At 42.6% G+C, this 22106-nt stretch overlaps 1 protein-coding gene across 2 annotated transcripts in view; it reads left to right on the forward strand.

Annotated features, from left to right (window-relative positions):
- Window positions 1-22106, forward strand: part of negr1 (neuronal growth regulator 1) — a 212484-nt gene that overhangs the window by 159841 nt on the left and 30537 nt on the right. Inside the window, exons 6-7 of one of the 2 annotated variants that reach the window (XM_080430684.1) lie at window positions 2583-2731; window positions 14185-14226. In XM_080430684.1, coding sequence (XP_080286810.1) covers window positions 2583-2731; window positions 14185-14226 — 191 coding nt within the window. The remainder of the gene's footprint in view (window positions 1-2582; window positions 2732-14184; window positions 14227-22106) is intronic. The other variant, XM_080430685.1, reaches the window with a different exon arrangement.

Raw genomic sequence — 22106 nt, forward strand, 5'->3', positions numbered from 1 at the left:
TGATTTATAATGACGCCCGCTCAGCCGCAGTGGAGCAGTGAACAATGTGTGCCATGTGGTGTGCCGCTGCAGGTTCGCACCTCACCCCCAGGTCATTCCTCTCTCTCCTCCCAGTCCTTCAAACCGTCTCTCGAAGACAGGCACGTCATACGGGGGATAAATGGATCTATTGAAGAGAGGGTGATGAAGTACCATGCGCTGTAGAGACCAACTAAGGATGATAAACATCTCCACACTCCTTGACTTGTGCCATTCCCTCCTTGATACAGTTTTTTTAACCTTTACTTTGTCCGTGGAAAGTTGACAAAGTTGAGAAAGTCGGTTACACAAATCCACACCTGGGAACTCTCCGGCACACCTAAAGGCATATACCGATGAACGGCTCTGCTACGGGAATTTGGGGGATGGGGTGGGGTTAAGCGTCTTGCCCAAGGGCATGTCTGCAGTTTGTTAAGGGAGGGGAGAATGTTTGCCTTTGACTTTATCCAGGCTGTCTGGGATTTGAACAATGCTTCTCACCTGCAGGGTGTTAGCGGGTCCTTAAAAAGCCCTAAATCGTAAAAAAATATATAATAACAACACTGTAAAAGTACTGAATTCATTTTTGAAAGTTCTTACTATATTGTTTTTAGACAATATATTCCGTATCTGACTGTACTGCATGCCCTTTTGTCCTTTTGTTCCCTGGACCTGGAGTACTCCATGCTAATATGCCGACCATTCTGGCAACCATAGGAGTTTACTGCAGTAGTGACTGTTTTGTTAGCATTAAGGGAACTGTATATGGTGATCAGTTCACAGGAGACTGTACACCCTGAGGCTGCTTCTTGTGGGGGTAGTCAGAGACTTTATCAGGAAGTGCATAGATTTTAGTTTGAAGATATCCCAAGTCCCAACCAGAAACTGCGAATTAAGCGCAACATTTATGCGGAACTTCAAATGTGCGACACTGCCTGCAGCTCCACGACTATGGTGGATTTATGGATATCCTGCTCTGACCTCCAGAGAACCATCAGAAAGGCGAAGCGGAAATACAAGAATAGAGTGGAAGATCAGTTTAAAAGTAACAATGTGAGGAGTATGTGGCTGGGGTTTCAGACAATAGAACCTGCAGTGTTTATCGCTTAGTTTGAGGTAAACAGCCCCAACCAGCTGGAGATAGCCCCACCTGAGGAGGCCATCCCACTAAATATCTCAGTGGCTGATGTGAGTAGTGCGTTCGAGCAGGTGAACATCCGTAAGACTGCAAACACCCTGGTGGGTGATGGCATCCTTGGCCGTGTCCTCAGAGCATGCACGGACCAGCTAGCGGGTGTTTGCTGATACTTTCAAACTCTCCGAGGCTGTTGTTTCTGCAGTCTTCATGATGTCCACCATTGTGACTGTCGCCAAGCACCCCAAGGTAACATATCTGATTGATTGGAGATTGGAGACCCACTGTTTGTGGACTATAGATCAACACAACAGTTCCTGCCAAGCTCGACACCAAGGCCAGGGCCTGCAGTCGACCATGTGCAGCTGGACTTCCTGTCGTGCCATCGTCAGGTGCTGAGAATGAGCAGCACCACATCTGAACCACTGACCCTCAACATGGAAGCCCCGCATACACAACTGTGTGGCCACGCACAGCTCCAACGTCATCAAATACGACATGATGGTGATGGGCCTGATCATCAGAGATGACGAGGCGGCCTACAGGGGCAAGACCAAGGATCTGATAGTTGACTACACGAAGCAGAGGGGAGCCCTCATCCTCGTCGACTGTGTCGCATAATTGGAGATGGTTAGTGACTTCCTCGGACTACACTTCTCCAAGGGCTTCACCTGGGCCCCACACTATCAAGAGTATCCTGACAATCTGCATCAGCACCTTGTATGGAACACTGCACCGCCCTCGATTGCGGACCACTACAGAGGGTGGTGCAGACTGCAGACGGCCCAGCACATTCTAAGGGGTGAGATTCACTCCCTCCAGGATATTATACACCAAGCGGTGCAGCCAAGGCTAAACAGATCATCAAAGACACTTACCACCCTAGCCACGATCGGTTCACACTGCTGCCGTCAGGCAGGTGATACCGCTGTATCAAATCCCGAACGAACAGACTAAGAGCCAGTTTCCACAGCCAGGCCATCAGGCTGCTGAATAGGCACTGAACTGTGTCGCCATATCAGTCTTACATTCTCCCATTACATTGGTACTATCACTTTATACAGTATTTGACTATAGATATGCTATATCCCTTTCCCATAGACATGCATATTTCATATCTGTTATTTGATGCACTAGAGACTGAGGAACTCATTACATACAGTACTTCATGTATATCTTCATGCACATTTGATATTTGTTTTGATATTTGATATTCTTATTTAAATGTCACTCCAGTTCGTGGGTAGCTTGCACTAAAAATAATTTCACCCACTCCCTTACACCCGTAAACTTGTGATGTGACAACAAAGGGAATTTGAAGTTGAATATCTTGCAGCCTACTTCCCTATCTAGCCGCACGCTACACAAGCATGTGTGTGAGGCTATAATCAATAACTTTGTTTTATTGTGGTGTGCATTACATTTTCAGGATTTTGAAGGGTCAAGGCATCGACATAAAGAACCTCAGCACCAGGTCAGTCCTCACAGTGAACAACATGACAGAGGATCGCTATGGCAACTACACATGCGTCGCCACCAACAAGCTGGGGACAGCCAACGCAAGTGTGCCTCTCATTCGTAAGTCGACATGGCTACTCCCTCTACTGTACCTTGTGTGTTGAACTGAGTTGCTGAGATTCTCAGAGAGCTGAAAGTTTGTTGAAGGGTGTGAGTGGGAGTTTGTCCTTTATCTCTCAGAAGAGCTGTCATCATTGATACAGGCCTTGATCTTGTGTCCAGAACTTAAGAACTCTTATGTGTATTACATGCAGTGCCATCACATGTCCCAAAGAAATATATATACAGTATATAGGCCTAGCTATAAGTTTGTGCGTGCGTTCGTGACTGTGTGTGTGTGTGTGTGTGTGTGTGTGTGTGTGTGTGTGTGTGTGTGTGTGTGTGTGTGTGTGCGTTTGCATGTGTGTGCAAAAATGTGTAAATGTACGTGTGCATGTAATTCATATATCTGCCAAAACAGCGAAAAGTAGGGCGGAAAATGCATTACACCAAAACTTCCATTTAAACACGAGAATAGGGGAAAAATTCCTTTTGATGTTTGCACTGATGAAAGACGAAAAGATGACTTCAATTATTCACCAGTTCGCACCCGCGCACACCCGTGTGATATCATTGGCCCTGGTAGACCAGTGATTCTAAATACAAAAGATATTTCTGTGTGGCTGGCAGTCATCAGAGGAGTGCCGTGGCACTGCTGTTTTTGTATGCACAAAGAACATCAAAGGCTTGCCTGAGATCCTCCAATGGATGATCTTAATGTGACACCAGCGCTGCCTCAAAGGCAGGCAGCTCAACACGCAGGCCTCACAACAGACAGCAGTGATAGCTCCCAGTCCTGTGCTGAATATACCCTTCTCACAGTCTCTCTCTTTCACTATCTCTATCAATCCTGTTTTCTTTCTCCAACCCTCTCTCTCTCTCTCTCTCTCTCTCTCTCTCTCTCTCTCTCTCTCTCTCTCTCTCTCTCTCTCTCTCTCTCTCTCTCTCTCACACACACACACACACACACACACACACACACACACACACACACACACACACACACACACACGCACACGATGTCCCTCATGATTGTTGCTAATGAAAGAGGGCCAATTCGAATGTTGCCCTTAATGAGAGATGGCAAGTAATGTCCGCAGTGCACGGCACATCGGCGCAAATAACAAAACCCAGGGGTTGGAATTCACCACGGATTACTTTGTCCTCCTATTTTAGAATCAGTCGATAGCTATTGATGAGGAAGATGGGGAATGGAGAAAGGGTCATACATATTTAATAGTCCATCATACATTGGGGAGAATTTAAAGCCTGCGATGAATGTGTGCCAATTAACAGTTGTGGAAATTGTCGGGTAAGATATCTTAGCAATTTTGATATTTTCATATCAGATAGCGATGAGCAAAGATTATACTGTACTGCACTTAACTGTGGTTATTTCCAGTATACAGAAAGGTACTGATTATAATGGGTTTAAATGAGGGTCATATACTCACCCAAGACACTGTATTTCTTTTTTTCTTTTTTTACACTAACACACAGTGAAACATAAATCCAGAGGAGCAGAGGATGCAGTATTCCGGACTTAATTTCTCTTGTCTCTTGTGAGAATGTAATCCTGAATGGACCTTATCCTTTCATTGGTGTAGATCCACTTTGTCTACAGCTAACAGAATCACTTTAAATCACATCCCGGGAAAGGGACTGGTGGCTTATCATCGCTGGTAGAATGAACAGTGACTTTGGAAATACCACTCCCAGAATAGGCAAACAAATTTACCTGCCTCACAAGGCAGGCACTGGAAGATAACTAGCTTGGTTGACCTTCAGAATGAAAATGAGAAAACAGTCTTTGAGCTACTGATCTGCTCTTGTTCAACATCTACTTATGTTTGATACATGTGAATTTGCTATAGATTATTATGCTATTTTTGAGTGTTGCATGGTCAAGTGCTCGAACAGTGTTATAGTGTCTGGCGTTGACTTCTTCCATCCGTCTGTGTCGGCGCATGTAATTGGATCAGGAAGAGATACTTAATGTCTTTACACAAGGAAAATGAAATGTTGTCTTTTCTTGTACTCCTCGTAGACAAATATACCTTCCTACACATTCTTGTATGAATTTCAACAGATATAAACTAATTACGCAAATAACTTCCTACATATACTGTATGCATTTCATCAGATATAAACTTGTTACACATATAACTTCTTTCATGAGATATACAGTAGTTAAACATAATAACCTCCTACAGTACACGCACTGTATGCATTTCATGAGATATAAACTTGTTATGCACACTGTAGCACCTAATACACATATTGTATACATTGCATCAGACATTTCATCAGATATCTGATATTTCATCAGACATGCTGTATCAGAAGCTGGTTTACCACGCTAATTCTCAGGCAGCCCAATTGCTGTGGGCCAAGCAAGATCTCTGTAGCATACCTGGTTTCTGGTGCCCTTTTCCTAATCCCCGTGCATTACTACCTGCTGACTCTTTTTTCTAGCACTTGTTACTCCTACCTGTATCTCTTTTTCTGTGGTGGTCCTGTATTTATTGGTTGGTCCTACTCTATCCGTCCGTCCGTCCGTCCGTCTGTCTGTCTGTCTGTCCGTCCGTCCGTCCGTCCGTCCGTCCGTCCGTCTGTCCGTCTGTCTCACACTGTATCACTTATTCCCCATACTGTATGGTAGTCATCAGATATACGGTTGTTGTGCATATCACTTCCTACACATACTGCATACATTTCATTAGATAGATCAAAGTGCAGGGATGCACTCTGATCTATCTAATGATAGTGAAGGAAGCGAACAAAAGCGGCAGCACGAAGCAAAATGTGATGCGCGTGGCGCTGACACAACGGGTACACCTAGTACATCAGATAACAGGAGTATGGCATAATTCCCAACTTGCATAGCCCTGAGTAGGCTTGTAATAATAATAACAATAATAATAATTGCTAAATAAATTATGTGTAGTTATTAGTTACCCAGAAGTTATTAGACTATTTGTTATGGAGAACAAACCCTTTACTCTTGTTTTCAGAAAACAAACCCATTAAAAGTAACACTAAACAAAAGGTGACTGAAGCTGTTTGCTTCTATTCATACTTCTTGTTTGGTTCCATGTGCTATTGTTATTGTGGTGTATTGTGCAAAATACTAAATTGCACCTTTTCAGCCTAACGCCCACTATCATCAGAAAATGTCATCATTGGAGGACATGTTTGTGTTTGTTCTGAAATGACACAACTCAACAGAGTGTTTTTTTATGGAACCAAGTTCCATATACTGTAGAAGGAGAGCAAGTCAACATTAATAATCCACAATACAACGTGGGCTAAAATACAGGGACAATTTCTAAATTGTATGTTCCCAATTACTCACGAAATCACTGCAAATCAGCCCGTTGTTTGATTCATGCTTATTGCGACTTAATTTCTCAACAATTGTCATTAGAGATAGTTAAAGTTGGCTGTTGCCGTTGAAATTACCACAGAAACAAGCCGTGCATTTATTTTTGCCCTGTATTTTTTAGACTACTCTTAGGCCAGCATAAATCTGTATATAACTTAACTAAGAAAGTTTAAGAAGAAGAAACACTATCCATAAATAAAACCGTGAATAGCATAGTTGGCTGGAGTGTGCCTTGAGAAATTAAAAGTGTCACATATCAGAACAGCTTGTCTGTCTGACACACGTGCTTAGTTGTCCCTCTGTAAACCCCAATGTGACAATTCTTTCTTCTTTTGACTTGTTATTTTGTATAAATATAATACTGTAGAATAGTAGAGGGAATTGAACTCAGACAAAAGGCAAAGGCCATTTACTCCCAATTGTACAGGGAGTCTTCCACCTTAATTGGTCAAACTCTTATCCCCCGGGCAACCTCAGTTTAGCCCTGGAGGAGATTTTCTCCATTTACCCCCCCCCCCCTCCCCCCCTTTCCTCCACTTTTCATCTCCTCTCCACGCTCAACAGAGCAAGCCTGTTGGCGGTGTGGGGAGAAAGAAGAGTGACTCCCTCCTCTCTCCCTCACTCCTCAGCCTCCTTCCCCAGGTGGCTAGTCGGTTAATGAACGTCGTGTTCGTTTGTCACGCTTATCAATCAGCGCCTGTGTCGGTGTCATTCCGACACGTCTCCTCATTTGTTGTTGTTGTGGATTGGGTTGTTGTTGATGGTGTTGTTGCTTGTACCCGGTCTGGGTGTGATTGTCCCTGTGTCATGGAGCAGAGATGCAGGAAAATAGGAGGTGGAAGGTAACTTGACTTGTGGGGTGGGCTGGACTGCATGAGAAAGTTGAGACCGGGAGTCTCACACCCACCCAGGCCACATTGCCAGCTGCCATAAAGCAGCAACAAATATTTAGTGAGTGCAATGACAACTGAATGACCACTGAATGCATTAGGCATTACACATCATTTGCATGACAAGAACAACCGACCATCGCAACGGTTATACCCGTGCTCTTTTTATGCTCAACTTATTTTATAGTAGCATTTACTATTCCATGCTCTGTATTACAGTCTCAATGATACATACAGTACATCCATTTACTGTAGACTTAACAATCAACAGCCCTCCTTTCCCTGTAGTCACTCCAGTATACATAACAGTCACAATAAATGTGAATAAATGTGAAATGTGTCACACATACAAATTTAAGAAAATGTCTGTCTGTCTCTATTTTCCACTCCTCCATTTACAGTATATACATTTTCAGCTTTCCCCCCGCCTTTTTCATTTTCCTTGACATTGCACTTTTACTATCTTTCTCTCAACAAATCAATTTTAATTTCTGGCTTCTTTCTTCTATTTGTTCTTTTTGCTGACAACCAGTTTTACAACTTCGAAAACCAGTTTGGGGATTGCGTAGAGCTAATCGTGCACCATAGAAGCCACCTTTTGACCAATCATGTAGCAAAAGAACGGAATGTTGAATTTATTGAGCGGTCGTTTACACCGCAAGCAAGAGCTGAACCCGAATATACCCACGCATCCATACATTACCTGTGAACTAATGATATTTTCCAGTCTATGAGTTTGAGTTTCCTAGATATAAGAGGGTCATTTACCCATGTGTGTCATAATGGGCTGCAGGCCAAATCAGTCACCAGGCAGGTCAGGCCATCGGGAATCCTCCCAGATTTCGGTTGTGTGATTGCCACTTATGCAGTGAGATTATATTGGACGTGCATGGGGGGTGGGGTCACTTTTGCACAACGAGCCCAACAGTCCTATTCCTATTCTGTAGTCTGAATCTGTCATACAACCAGTTGGTTCCTGATAATATTCATCTGCATTCTGGATTTGCTTCAATCTCCCTTATAGACACCATGCAGCTGGTTAGAAAGAAGAGGACGTTGCTGTATGTATTTTTGTTCACATGTTCCTTAATTTATATCGATGATAGATGACATTGCTAACTTTTTCATAATGACAAGCCAATATGACCGTGTAGCAGAAACACAGTGAGGGAGAGAAGGAAATTGTACAACACTTGACATCATGTAATTTCCTAAGAAATAGAAAATAAATTTCTTGCCACCCTACGGTTTGCGTCAGCAAAGTTCAATCGGTAAGCTCATTGGCATTTTACACTTCCACTAGGGTGAGGAAATGTTCGTGTCTGTGGCTGAGTGGTCAGAACACAGCCATGCGGGAAGTTCACATAACCCCCCCCCCCCACCCTCCCCCACACACACACTCACACACCCCTTACTGATCCTCATCGGACACCAAACACACATACATGGAATGCAAATGTCTGTCCCCAGTTGGCTGATGTCCACACGGGAGGATGCCCATGCTGGGCCACATTAACAATGACAAGAAGGAATAACAAACGATTCGACTCATAAATGAATGAAACACCTGCTGTTGCATCATTATAAAGGGACAAGACAGAAGAAAGGGTTCAAATAGGCTGATCAAATATACAGTACAGGTTCACTACAGGGCTGTAATAACGCATAGATGATGGCTGATGGTGACACATCCAGGTGGACAACGGCAAATTCAAACTGCGCATTCTGTTAAGTTATTGTATGGGCAAATGGTTGTCGGTAAGAGAAAAAACACTCGGCCAACCCCACCGAGACCCCGAATGAGTTCCCGGCAGCGGGAAACTGTTTGTACCAACAAACACAATTGGCAGTGGGAAAGTAGCAGGGGATTGTGTGTCCTTGATACTAGTGACTCCTTATGGTTGGTCAGGGCACCTGCTCAGCGGGGAGTGTATCTGGAGGAGACAGCGAGAAGCTCCATGTCCCTGACGCTCTACAGGTGAAAGGAAGAGGCGGTCACTCCCATGTGTATTTACATTTTGATTAAACTTTTATTTACCCAGGAAAAAGCCTCATTGAGATTAAACACGTCTTATACAAGATTGTCTAGGCCAAGACGGACAGCAGTGCATGAAACGTGGTTGCCGACAAACAACATGTGTAAGGCATGGGGTTGTCTGCATCCTCCACAGTGGGGATTGGCAGCGACAGGGACCACAGTACTCTAGCGCTGTCGAATAAATATTCAAACTTTGACTATCTTTTGACTTCGAAAACATGTAGCGATTGTACAAAAGTATAGGCTATCCAATTTGTAGGCGTGGCTACTGCTCAATGTTTCAAATTACAATGCTTTATTGGACCAAAGCAGCACGCGCTGGTGGTCTTTTATACAACACTGTGTCACCCACATTGAGTGTGCAGTTCCAGGTCAGCCTCCTGTCCATCTTAACAAGCCAAAACACATTCCACATTCGTAACATGGCCAAAAACGCCGGACAAACAAAACACTATTAGCATGATGGACTTTAGACAGGTGTACATAATTGTATTGTGTACATAATTTAATTGGAACACATTTTAAATGGCACAAGAGTGCCGTTGTCAGTATACGTCCAAGGGAGAAATTTTAATATCATTTCTGAACTCAATTGACAAACCCTACAGTACACATGGGGTTAATTGCAATGACTAAGATTGGGACAAAATTATAGTTTAAAACATATGTGGGAATTATGTATCCTTGCTTTCTTTTCCATTTCCCTCATACTGTACATCACAATTTATGTTATCCACCAACCAGTCAACAGCCCTTTCATTCTGTCTTTTATCAGCAAAAAAATAGCATATTGCTGTTGTCAATCTCATAATTCAAATAGTCCAGAAAAATGGTGTGCTTTATGTCACAGGTCCTGCAAGAGGTTGGTTATCATAAATACACAACTGTACTGTCCATCACGTGATGGCTTGCATTGTTGAGTGCAAAAGAAGTCCCATCCCGCCTGTGCCTATGAGGGAGATTGCATGTCAAAAGACATCATGCTCCACAACAATGGAGGAGTTTCTGAGAGCTCACGAAATGACTTGCTGTCGACTTCATGTTCAAGTATTAATCAGATAGCACACGGCTGTCTTCTTCAGAGAGGGGGGGGGGGTAGGATGGTCGTCATAAAGCTCCTGCCCCAGAAGTACTTAAAGGGAAACAATGGTGGGATGGAAAAATCTAATCACGTGGATCTCGGGATCCACATGGGAACGGTGTGGCTCCGATGTGGATCTCGGACATCATGTCCGAGCCAGGCTGTGACGTCCATGTATCTATGACATATAACTCCACATTTTAGCCAGATACAAACCCCATTGACTTCCATTATAAAATTTAAGTTAAGTATTTCAAAAACTAGAAAACATAATTATGTGACAAATTGTGGAGTTAATTCTTCGATTTTCTGGAAGTGTGCATACAAAGTTTGCCGTTGATAGGTCCAGTGGCTGGACTAGCTCCGGACACACATAGACCAGCTAGCTAGCCTCCCACAGAGCCAAAACCCATAAAAATAAATTCCACTATTTGCTACCGATGCACCAAGAAAAATGGCATACTGTATCCCAGAACGAAAGTAAACACATTCCTACACATTTTCCTCCGTTCAAAACCGCATGATGAAATCAAATGAAAGCAGATGTGCCATTGTTGCCAGCACAATGGTAGGCCCATTTAAAAGCAGCACTGTTGTTGAACAGTTGTTATAGCACTTTTTAAAGTATTCTGAGCGTGGGGCGGACAATGGTTGCACTACGCATTTGACCTGCGAATGGAATAGTGGTTCTGAGTGGCCGTATAACTGGATTAAAACAGAGTTGCTAAGCAGGCTTCAGAGTGCTTCTGCGTGGCCTAGATACGGTTCCCCACAGCGTCTGTACTGAGGCACGAAAGAGTGAATCTTTTTTATGCACTGTGGATGAAAGCAGTGTGAACTATAATAATGGCTGCCACAGTTTCCCTTGTGACACATAAGCAACTCCTCTGCCATGGTGTTTCCTGGAGCAGGTGGAGCACACCTTTGAGAGAAGTATGAAAAGTGTGTCTGTCTGTCTGTCTGTCTGTCTGTCTGTCTGCCACTTGTCTGCACAAACTCTGCAATGTCTGTGTGAATCTGTGAATGTGTCATTTGGCTCTACAACGTATATCTACAAATATAAATATAACATGCATGGATCTGTAGATCTTTTACAGTGGCCATTAGTATAGTTTGTCAGAATACATTATTGATCGTCTGTGAGGGAATAGAATTCTTGTTTGACTGTACCCTCTCCGTATGACATTCAAATGTGCCCACTTCAAAAGTGAAAAGGGTTGTGTTTCATTTGTTGCAGAACATACCCAGCTATAATACTCTGATGCAGTGGACTGAACAGCTCTGTATAGGACACAATTATTCCATCTTCCAAATGCCACCGCTGGCTTAGCCCAAAACGAGTTCAAAAAGGTAATCAGATTGGGACTTACTTTCCTCCGCCGAAGGATCAAAGACAGACTGGGAGGTTTTGATTTATTTTTCTTTTTTCTCTCTCTCTCTCTTTTCTTTTTATTTCCATCACCCTCAGTCAGTGCAAGAAAAAAAGAAAAAAGAAAAAAAGAACACAAAATGGAGCACTGTGCTATAATCTATTAAAGGTGGTGGGGAACCAAATTAAACTAATGTGATTAAGGAGGAGCGGCCCACTAGGCATGGAGGAAATTACGGGTGTTAATTGAGCCTGGTGTGATCCCTCACCATCACAGTGAGAGAGGTGGCCATTCATTTAAGCATTGGACGGATTGGAGCAGGAGGAGGTTTACCGAGAGATCAGAACATGACCCGATGTTGCAAAACTCCCATCAGAGATATTTGGTGCGCAAAGCTCCACCCCGCCTACACAACCTGTAACAGCAGCACAAATGTCCGGTGTTTTCCGTGGTCAGGTGAACTGTCTCAGCTTTTGTTCATTTGCAATGTTGGTTGGAAGCGGCTGCATCGAACCACAATACAACAAGTCCTTATTAGGGATGCGTATCATTAGGATTTTATTTATATCGATACAGGTACTGCTTATCAATACTGGTATCGATACTCTTATCAATAGGCTACTCCTCACATCAAATAAACGGGGGCTTAACCGTTTATTTTATGATTATTTTAGTGGACAGATGGCTGGCTGCTTTAGATGCTGCTTCAATATTACTAATAAAATGTACTTTAAGAAATTCATATACCATACCCACATCTCTCCCACTCTCATGAATCCCTCTTCGATTCCTTACCGATTTAATATCAGAAATTAAATCATTCCACACATGAATTTGTGTCAGACATCTTGCTTGGCTATCAAACATACCTAAACCAATTCTAAGTGAAATGTTGACTTACTGTAGTGACAGCCCTGTGGCATTCTGTCATCCTTTTCCTATGCAATGTATTTTTGCTCATTTTGCAATCATGATGGAGTTGGTTTGACTGGTAATGTCACCTATTTGGATTGTACCTGAATGATTTTTTTTTAAACTGACGCTATATTAGTCTCCCTAACTAATAGACGTGTTTAATCCAATAACGACTAGTCAAGGATGAGGGATGAGATAGTAGAGATAGATAGTACCGTCAGTTTTGTGTGGCTTAGTAGCAGCCACGTTGCTCAAACAGTCGAATTCACTGCACTGCTTCAAATTTATGGCATGTTGTGTTTGTGTGTGTTGTGTTCACAAGGTTGCTGCCGGTATTACCCTGTTACATGCAACAGTTTTATTGCATGAATTGCATTTCGCCGTGTTTTCACCCACTTTTCACCTGCACTTTTGAGCACTTCGACCTGTCTGCCATGCTTGCATGGAATGCAACCAGGAAATTGCCTGGAGGTGTGCTCTTATATAGGGTATGGGCAGGCACGTGCACACATAGACATCAAAGGGGGCTTGAGCCCCTGCCCTTTTACCCATCTGAAAAGTTTTTTTTTTTTTTTTTTTTTTAAGCACAGGATAAAAATATACATTTCCATTCAAATATATGGGTTGCTACATTTTTTTTCAAAAACAAACAAACAGACATACATACAGGTGCGTCAATTGTTACAGGTATAATGCGTAGTTTTCTATGCATTTCGGTTTTTTTGGGGGGTTTGACCCCCAATCTTTTTGGATAGGTGTCCCTTATTTCAATCTCTGGGAGTTGGCAACCCTAACCTTGCCATACCTTAGCTTTTGCTGAACTGATGCCATTGGACATACACACAAATTGAACAGGTACAGTGAAAATAATATGATGTCAAAATGTACATTTTCTTATAACAATAACAATGTGTAGTGTTACAAAATCGAAAAATCCAAAATAGGACCGTCATTTTTAGCTTGCGGCCCCTTGGACTTTTGGTATTTTGCTGAGTGGCCCCTGAGCCATCTTAAGTTGAGTAGCCCTGCCGTACCTGAATGCAGCGTTCAAGAGAATTGCCTTTTCCAAACTCTCCTGAACTTGAATGCAAGCATTTTATGTTGAAAGAATTGCATCTCCAGTATTGGCTTGAATCTTGAAAGCTTTAGTTGAGTGCGGCATCACGCACCGAAAATAGCCAATCTCAAAGCTCACAACGCGTCGCAGCGCGACGCGTTGTGAGCTTGGAGATCGGCTATTTTCTGTATTTTCACCAAAAGTGCCCCTTTGGAAACTTCAGCCCCTGCCCCTCTAACATTCTCTGCACGTCCCTGGGGCTGGGTATAACAGGTCTTTTACACAGGTGCCTAGCGGCTATAGGCAAAATACCAATAGCAGCACCGGTTGTCCAGGTCCAGGTTCGGCATTTCGGTTCTGACGAATCAGGTACCAGTACCAAAATAGCACCGGTTCTTGGCACCCATCCGTAGTCCTTATTGCATGTGGAGGGGCTGAATCTAACCGGAGACACCAGTCCCTACTGCATGTGAAGGCACTGCATCGTACCAGAGACACCAGTCCTTTCTGCATGTGGAGGGGCTGAATCTTACCGGAGACGCCAGTCCTTACTGCATGTGGAGGATCATTGTTTTTAGGTTCCATTCCCTGTCCTTTTTGTTTTGTCCTTGCATGCATTATTTTTGTTTTCCTTTTTTTTCTTCCCGTTTTTGCGTCTCCATTCTGTTAATAATACGTGAATGTCCTCTTTTCCCCTCCCTCTCCCCTCCCCTCCCTTCCCCCCCTCCCTCCCTGTAGCAATTATTGAACCCGCCACCACTAATGCTGTCTCAAGCCCAGGTCAGTATAAGTCACCATGCTGTACACCGAACCAGCACTAACCTGAGCCTAAACCCTCTCCTCCATCTCAGTTCCTCTCTTTTTGATTGGCTGGCTGGAATGCCTGCTGGGTGTACAGCTTCATCCATTTCTTTTAATTTCACTTAATTTCAACTTTACTTTTCTTATTTCCTGCTTCCGTTTTTTAATCTCTCTGGACTCTGGACTGGTTCCGTTTCCTTTCTTCTGTTTCTTTTTTCTTTTCTTTTGTTGTCTCCATACGAGCAGCCTGTCTCATCGCACTACCCCCCCCCCCCCCTTCCCCTTGACCTGTCCCCACCCCCCTCCTTCCACCAGCCGCTTCAAGGCGGAGGGCACAATGGCGTCATCAACACGACTGCTCCATGTGCCTCTGGGTCTAATGCTTTAACTTAATGCTGATGGCTTGTTTCACCACTATTACGTCCACATTCCCCTCCTCCTCCTCCTCTTCCTGCCCCTCGTTCTCCTTCTCAGTGCTAGAACAGTGCAGTGTGCATGAAAGGCAAGATGCTGCCTGCTAGCAGGAAGGCCCCTGTCAGTGTGTTGTTTGCAACATGCAGTCTTTGCCCGCTCTCTCTCTCTCTCTCTCTCTCTCTCTCTCTCTCTCTCTCTCTCTCTCTCTCTCTCTCTCTCTCTCACTCACACGCAATCTCAGCAGCCCTTTCTCTTTCTCTTGTGCCTCTACATGTCTGTTCTTTCTCTCTCTGTATATCTCTCTCAACACTCCATGCGCTTCCTCTTTCAATTCGCTCTGGTCCGGCTGGCTTATGATGTGCCATCTCTCTAGCCTGTCTCCGCTGCTAGTTGCTGCTGTTGCTACACTGCCGTCAATGTCTCCCTTGTTTAGTTTATTTATTATTATAATTTTTTTGTTTGTATGTCGCTTACACATTGCAGCTCAGAGTAATCCTCTCTGCCGGCCCCGTCTTTTCTCTCTCCCTCTCTAATGGTTTTAAGCAAGTCCCCGAATGTAATCTCTCATGCTGGTTACATTATTTTGCCTAATGTTGTTCGTGCGCAAGCACGCGTACACACACACACACACACACAAACACACACACACACAGACACACACAGACACACACAGACACACACACGCAAACACAAGCTTGGACATGCACGCGCACACGTCGCACCTACACAGACATATCTCCTGTGGCTCCTGCTCGAACGTGCACATGTGGCTCGCATGCGCATGCAAACTATGCTAATGCTATATGCTCCTATATAGTGTGGGTAAACACAAGTACATCCGCGCTTACACGCATGGAGGATTGACGTGATGAAACTGCCAAGCGGCGATATGAGCTCGCGTTCCCCGCTCAGTGGATTAGCCCATGACGCCTCATATGGAGATGTAACCCTGGATTAACATGTGCTCCCCCTCCACCCCTTACCTGCACTGTCAAATCCTCAGTGTTTTAACACTTTAATTGAACTCTCACTGAGTGTGTACAAATGTATCCAAATGGACCCGTTAAGGGTCCATTTGGTTACATTTGTACACACTCAGAGTTACAAATGGATAAATCAACACCAAGGATTTTACTGTGCTTCTTGGAGCCAAATACAATTTACCACGGAGATTCTGTCAAATTGCTTAAGTTAAAATAAGCTCATACTGCAATGAGCAGCCATGGCACAGGCCCCTGAACTCTCATTTGATGTAACGCTCGCAGAACAAATGACAATTTCATGGTCCACAGGCGCACTAGCGGTATCAATCGTAAAGATAAACTAACTCGATGTCCCCACTGTTCTTGTTTTGTTCAAAATTATATTCGAGGCTTTTTTATTTATTCGTTTATTTCGTTTTTTTGAAGACGGTGTCCTCACTGAGCAGCTTGGCAATGGAAGATTACCTTTTTAGATCCTCTGCACACAATGTCTGTGCCACCTCTCCTTCAACCAAGTCTGTTCATTAATTTGAACAGATAATTATCTTCTTGTATCTCCCCTGTGTGAAAGAGTTGGGCAAGACATTCCCTTCAAACAGTGAACCATATTCTTGTCTGTGTCAGCTGTTTTGTGGCCTCCAGCCTGCGCGCACAAGCATGCACGCACGCACGCACGCACGCACACGCACACACACACACACACACACACACACACACACACACACACACACACACACACACACACACACAGACACACACACACACACACACACACACACGCACCATGACGCATCACAGGCACTCAGGAGATCAAACACCAGCCAAGTGGTCCTCCAATCACTTGTGAATTCTGTCACATCGCTAAAATGATAAGATTTTAAATGATAAGAAGTTTTTGTGGCTCTGCTCCGCTTCTAGTTTGAGTGACAGGTTCCGAAAAATGATGTCTCTCTGTCATTAACGGCCCCGCCCGTGCTTTTGAGGTGCTCGTACGGCCTTGTGCACATTCTAGGGAACATGTGGTACACAACCTAGGTGTACGCAGTGTTCCATAGTTTGCCATAGTGGCCAAAAGGTCCACACTTTACCTCTAAATTGGCAACGCTATTCATCAGGCCTTCATCTTCAACGTTTGCTGCTCTAATATCACTTCAGTGAGTCAGCTCAAATAGGCCAATTAGTCAGCTGTGCACTGCACTGGTGGTTAATAGGATCTTATTTGCATGTTAGATACAATATTGCTGCAGAGTCAGGGCTTGTAAACACACTGGAACTGAAAATCGATTTTTGGGAACTTGAATTCAACTAATAATTTGTTTGTTTTCTTTTCATGCTGTGGTACGTGGTTGTATTGTTAATTTGTTCGGAGGATGTTATAGCTGCTGAATTAAGCTTAGTCAGCCTTTTACGAAATTGAGTCGGCAGCAATAGTCTTTCCTACTGTACATATGGTGCACAATTGTTTGTTATGCTCTTCCTATTTTTGTTGTTAGTTGTATTAGTAATAGCAGGCTATAGTAGCAGTATTGTTATTGGTTCTATATTTTCTGTGAGGAGGTAAGCTAATGTGTGGCTGGAATGTTCTGCAGTGAAATTCCCACACACTGTGCTGTACACATGCATACAGATACACCGACATACTATTCAGGCTTGTGCATTATACCTTTGTGAAACCTCCTGCAGTCAAATATTCATAAACCTTCAGTAGACCAGGAAACTAGCTATACAAACTAATGCTGTTTGAGAGAAGATGATGTAATTCCATCTTCTCGTTCATACCAAGGATCTCCATTACACAGTATAAACCAATAACGCAATTGCCTTTAAGTGCTCTTGAGAATGTGATGCTTAGCTTTGTGTTCACACTTGTCAGGGAGCCACGGAAATAGAACCCATCTGCTATAACAGCTTGACAGTGTTTTTATGTTTTCAGGCACCACGGACGTTCACATCCCCCTTCCTTTTGAAACAGTAATGTCACAGATTTGTTGACAATAAAGGTATTTTTGGCTCGTTTTATCTTAAGCATGAGGATTGTATGTGTGCCCAAACGTAATGCTGCGCTCCAAGACTCAGAAGCAGCTGTCTTGGCTCCACCCTGTCATTCCAACGAAATGTAGATCTATTATAATGGGATACGCTCCCACAGGCTTCCAGTTCTGTTTATTTCCACAAATCACTTGACAGCACAAAAACACCGTTCTTAACCCATTAATACCCGGAACGCATCTGTGTCACTTTAGGTTTCTTTGGCTATTCAAAAATAGCAGATATGCAAGCTCATAGCGCGGCACCGAGTGCCGCGCTATGAATTTGTAGATCTGCTATTTTTGAAAAATCTTGAAAAAAAAAATTGGGATTTAAAAAAAAAAAACTGTTAGGATTTAGAAAACATTTTGAAGAATCGCCTCAGGTCTTAAAGGGTTAACAATGTACAGAGCCAGTGGCGTCGGGCAGGGGGTGGGTGGGGGGGCTTAAGGGTTTCTGATATTTTGTGTCAAGCCTTGTTACTGTTATTTATTATTTGATTTATCATCTTACATTTTCCCTTCGTGTTCAGCAAATATTGAAACAAAGATTATTCAGACTATTCGGGGATTATACTGTAGGTGATGTGGTATTTAGTCTGAAGACAGGAGCACAGCGGGCTCATAGTCTCAGTCTGGGCTCGCGCCCCCCGTTTGCTCCCAACGTGTACACTGATCCATCACTCACACAGCTGCTCCGTCTGTTCACAGTGGAAAACTTTACGTGGTCATTGTTTGACAGGAATAAGGTGATAACTGGGGACATCAGTATTATAGTTAAATACCGTTCTTAATTTTAAGGATTTTACACAAGCCAATGTAGTAGGCTACTTCTAATCTTAGCCACTGTAGCTGGTAATTGGTCAATTACATGATGTTGCGGGCATAAATGAGCACTTTAATTATTCCTTGGCTTATAGCATCATGTCACGTGTGGTTTGTTGTTGTCATTTGTGGGTCATACTGTTCATATACATATTGCATCCATGGTTATTTGGTATAGTTTATTTTTTGAGTGTTGAGTATTGATCGCTGTTCCCATTCAGATGTCTGTCAATGTAATACTTAGAGAGTAGGCGACTCTGTAGGCCTAGTATACAACTCATTGCTTGAGCTGGAACCCTAAACCATAAGGTGTTGGTGAAGGGGTTACAATATTATTTCACTACAGTTTCAGATGTAAGAAAAGCAAAGACAGATATTGTCATTCTTTAAGTTGCCAGCATCAGTCAGGAGGAAGGCTCTGAGGTATGTTAAATGTAACTTTCCTTTTCTACCCCGGATTCTACCCTGATTTCCTGCGCAAGTGCTGAAATATTTACCATGGAGTTAATCGAGCCTGCCTGCTTGCTCAGGGGATACATTGGATCTTGACCTTCAGGTCAAAATTTGTGCCAAACCAGAAACAGGATTGTGTCAAAAGTCATGTCTCACTTGGACACAGGACCTAAATGTCTCAAGAGAAAAGCAGGGAGACAAAAATACAACCACACCAAGTGTAACTGTATTGTATTAACATACCATACAGAAAAAAAGTTACGTGGTGCCGCTTTAATCACATGGCATCTTATGAGTTATGACATTGTGATATATACACATTGAAAAGTACTTCACAATGGTGATTTTCTGTTTATATTTATAACTACTGCTATTTAGGAGTTGTTCTTTCTTAATTCAGTTTTTCCACACCAGCATATCCCAAATGTACAGCTTGATTTATTGACTGGGGATTATGCTCACCGGAATTATTTAGAATTCAATTTGGAGCACCCACTCTTCAAATAAATAATAAATAATTCTAGTTAATCCCACTTACCAGAGAATAACTTAAAACCCGTTGACAATAGTTTTCTTCCACTAAATTTAGGCATCATTATCTCCTTTAGTTACTCCCAGAGTGCTTCAGATTCATGTATTTAACGCATGAAATTCAGAATGTTTTCTTTCGGGGGAGGACGCCCCCAGAGCCCGCTACAGAGTCTCTCATCGTATAAACAATGCTAGAAACGCCCATACTCAGAGCTAAAAAAAAAATCTTTTCGAGGTTGTTAGTATTATCGGTGCAAGCCATATTACATGCACTATAAATAATGTCTCTGCGTCGTTTTAACACCCAAACAAGCAAAAGCAGAGGGCTTTGCTGTTTGCTAAGGCAAAGATGATCCCTATAACAGTGGTGTACTGTACTTAAGTACAATTTTGAGGTACTTTTACTTTACTGGAGTATTTCCAATTGTCTATACTTTTACTTCTACTCCACTACATCTCAGAGGCAAATATCATTCTTTTACTCCACTACAATTATTTGAAACTAAAGTTACTAGTTACTTTGCAGATATAAATGATTACATTATAAAACATACATACATGAACCACTTTAGCCTTATTTTATACCTAGTCTATTTGAAAATAGCCAACGCGTTGTGAGCTTTTAGATCTACTATTTTCAAACGTTTTTGTACTTTTACTTTCGGTACTTTAAGTACATTTTAATACGAATATTTTTGTACTTTTACTCAAGTAAATTTTGAATTCCGGACTTTTACTTGTAACAGAGTACTTCTTCATTGCAGCATTGATACTTTTACCTAAGTAAAACATTTGAGTACTTTTTCCACCACTGCCCCTTAGTGTCTCTTTCAGTCGTTCATGCTCTCGGGCACCCTTCACAACGTATTGATTGTTTTTTTTCCCCCCTCATCTCCAGCATAATCAGACCAAACTAATTACAGATGAGGTTTTGCTTCGAATGCTTTGTCATGAATCTTTGATGCTTGACATGTTTCTCTGACCTCCTCCCTGCCTCCGCACCTCTAGCAAGACAAGATTGACGAGGTTGTGAAGGTTTATGTGTCTTGGTAATGTGTTGAAGTGGGTCATATAACATCGATCTGATTTCTGACACGGAGGAGCCCTGATGGGATGGCTTTTTGAGAGGAGGGTGATTTGTGAACTTTTAACTCAATATGTTGTCCTACATAATGAGCCGTCCCATTTGTTTTGGCCAATGGAAACAAATGGAACAAAGTACCGTTACCGTAGTGTTGAAAATGATACAATTTCAATGAATTCTGTAAATAGTGTGGGTTGAATGGTGTAGAGCTTGTGGTCATATGAATATATATATATCCTTCTTGTTTTGGGATATTCTAAGCAATACTCTAAGCCTGTAACATTTGATAGGGCCCTGGAATTCCATCGCTTGATCTGTGATCTTTTAATTTACACTTGGAGCGTTGTCCAGGGTGTTGTAGGGAAGGGAAGGACAGACAGACAGACAGACAGACTGTGTTAGCTGATCTAAATGTACGGGATGGAGTACTGTACAGTGGGATGGATCATGTCCTGAAGGTGGGGGGGGGGGTACTCTTGTTTGCCTTATAGTTCATAACCAGTATTTTTAATTGGATGCATGCAGCAACTGGAAGCCAGTGAAGGAAATGCATAAGGGGGAGAGAGAGAGGTGAAAATGTAACTCGAGATGTTGTCCTAATTAAATGAGCCTTGAGCCGTGTTCGTTCGTTTTAAGCAACGGAAACAGAGCAAAGTATCATAGTGCTGAAATGTAAAAACTTGAATGAGTTCTGTGAATTGCGTGAGGTTAAATGGAGTAGAGCTGAGGCCATATGGATCCTTCTTGATTTAAGTGCTCAGCATCAAAGAGTAGTATATCTTATTGAGCATTCTCCCCCAGCTCTCCAAAATTACAAAGTCACTCACTCAGCTCCCCAAGGCACGAAGCACTGCGCTAATCAAATTACTTTACTAAGCATGTAAAGCTCCTTTAATCAAAGGATAGCTCACTAATTTATGTCTGAAATTGGGGGTAATGTCTTTTTTGAAAGATGAGTTTGAACAAGGTTATGGTACGCTATCTCACTGTCCTGCTCTTTTATTGTCTTATCTGATCTCAGTATATGTTGGAACCCAAGGCCCATTTTCTGGTTGCACATGAGGCCACAATCTCAATAAACAAACTTGGCATTTCCCTATTTAAGTTAATATTCTCTCTTGGCTGTTCTCACTTATAACAACTGTTCTTGGGAAACGCTATTAAGCACTTTAAGTCTCTCTTTGGAGCCATATAATGTGTTACTTTTTTTTATCCAATCTGCCGTCTGATGCAGTTGACTGTTATTCTAAAACATTGTCGCAGAAGTTAAACCCGAAAATATAATGCAGCTTTTGCCACATTCATTAAAATGTAATACAGTTTTCATGTTTTGCCTCCTGGGGATTTAACGATGATGAAAGCCTACAGTAGTAGTCTGGAGTAACATTAAATTAAAGCTTTTTAGATGTTTAAGCTATTCTAAAAAGACAGCACGTGAATGATGAGCAGCGTCTTAGCATCTGTCGAGACCATAATTATTACCCGCCATTATCTATTGTCCCATGACAAGTACACAAATATTGACTCATATTCTTTTAATGT

This window comes from Gymnoscopelus braueri (genome assembly GCF_963280865.1).
Source record: "Gymnoscopelus braueri genome assembly, chromosome: 6".
Lineage (NCBI taxonomy): Eukaryota > Metazoa > Chordata > Actinopteri > Myctophiformes > Myctophidae > Gymnoscopelus > Gymnoscopelus braueri.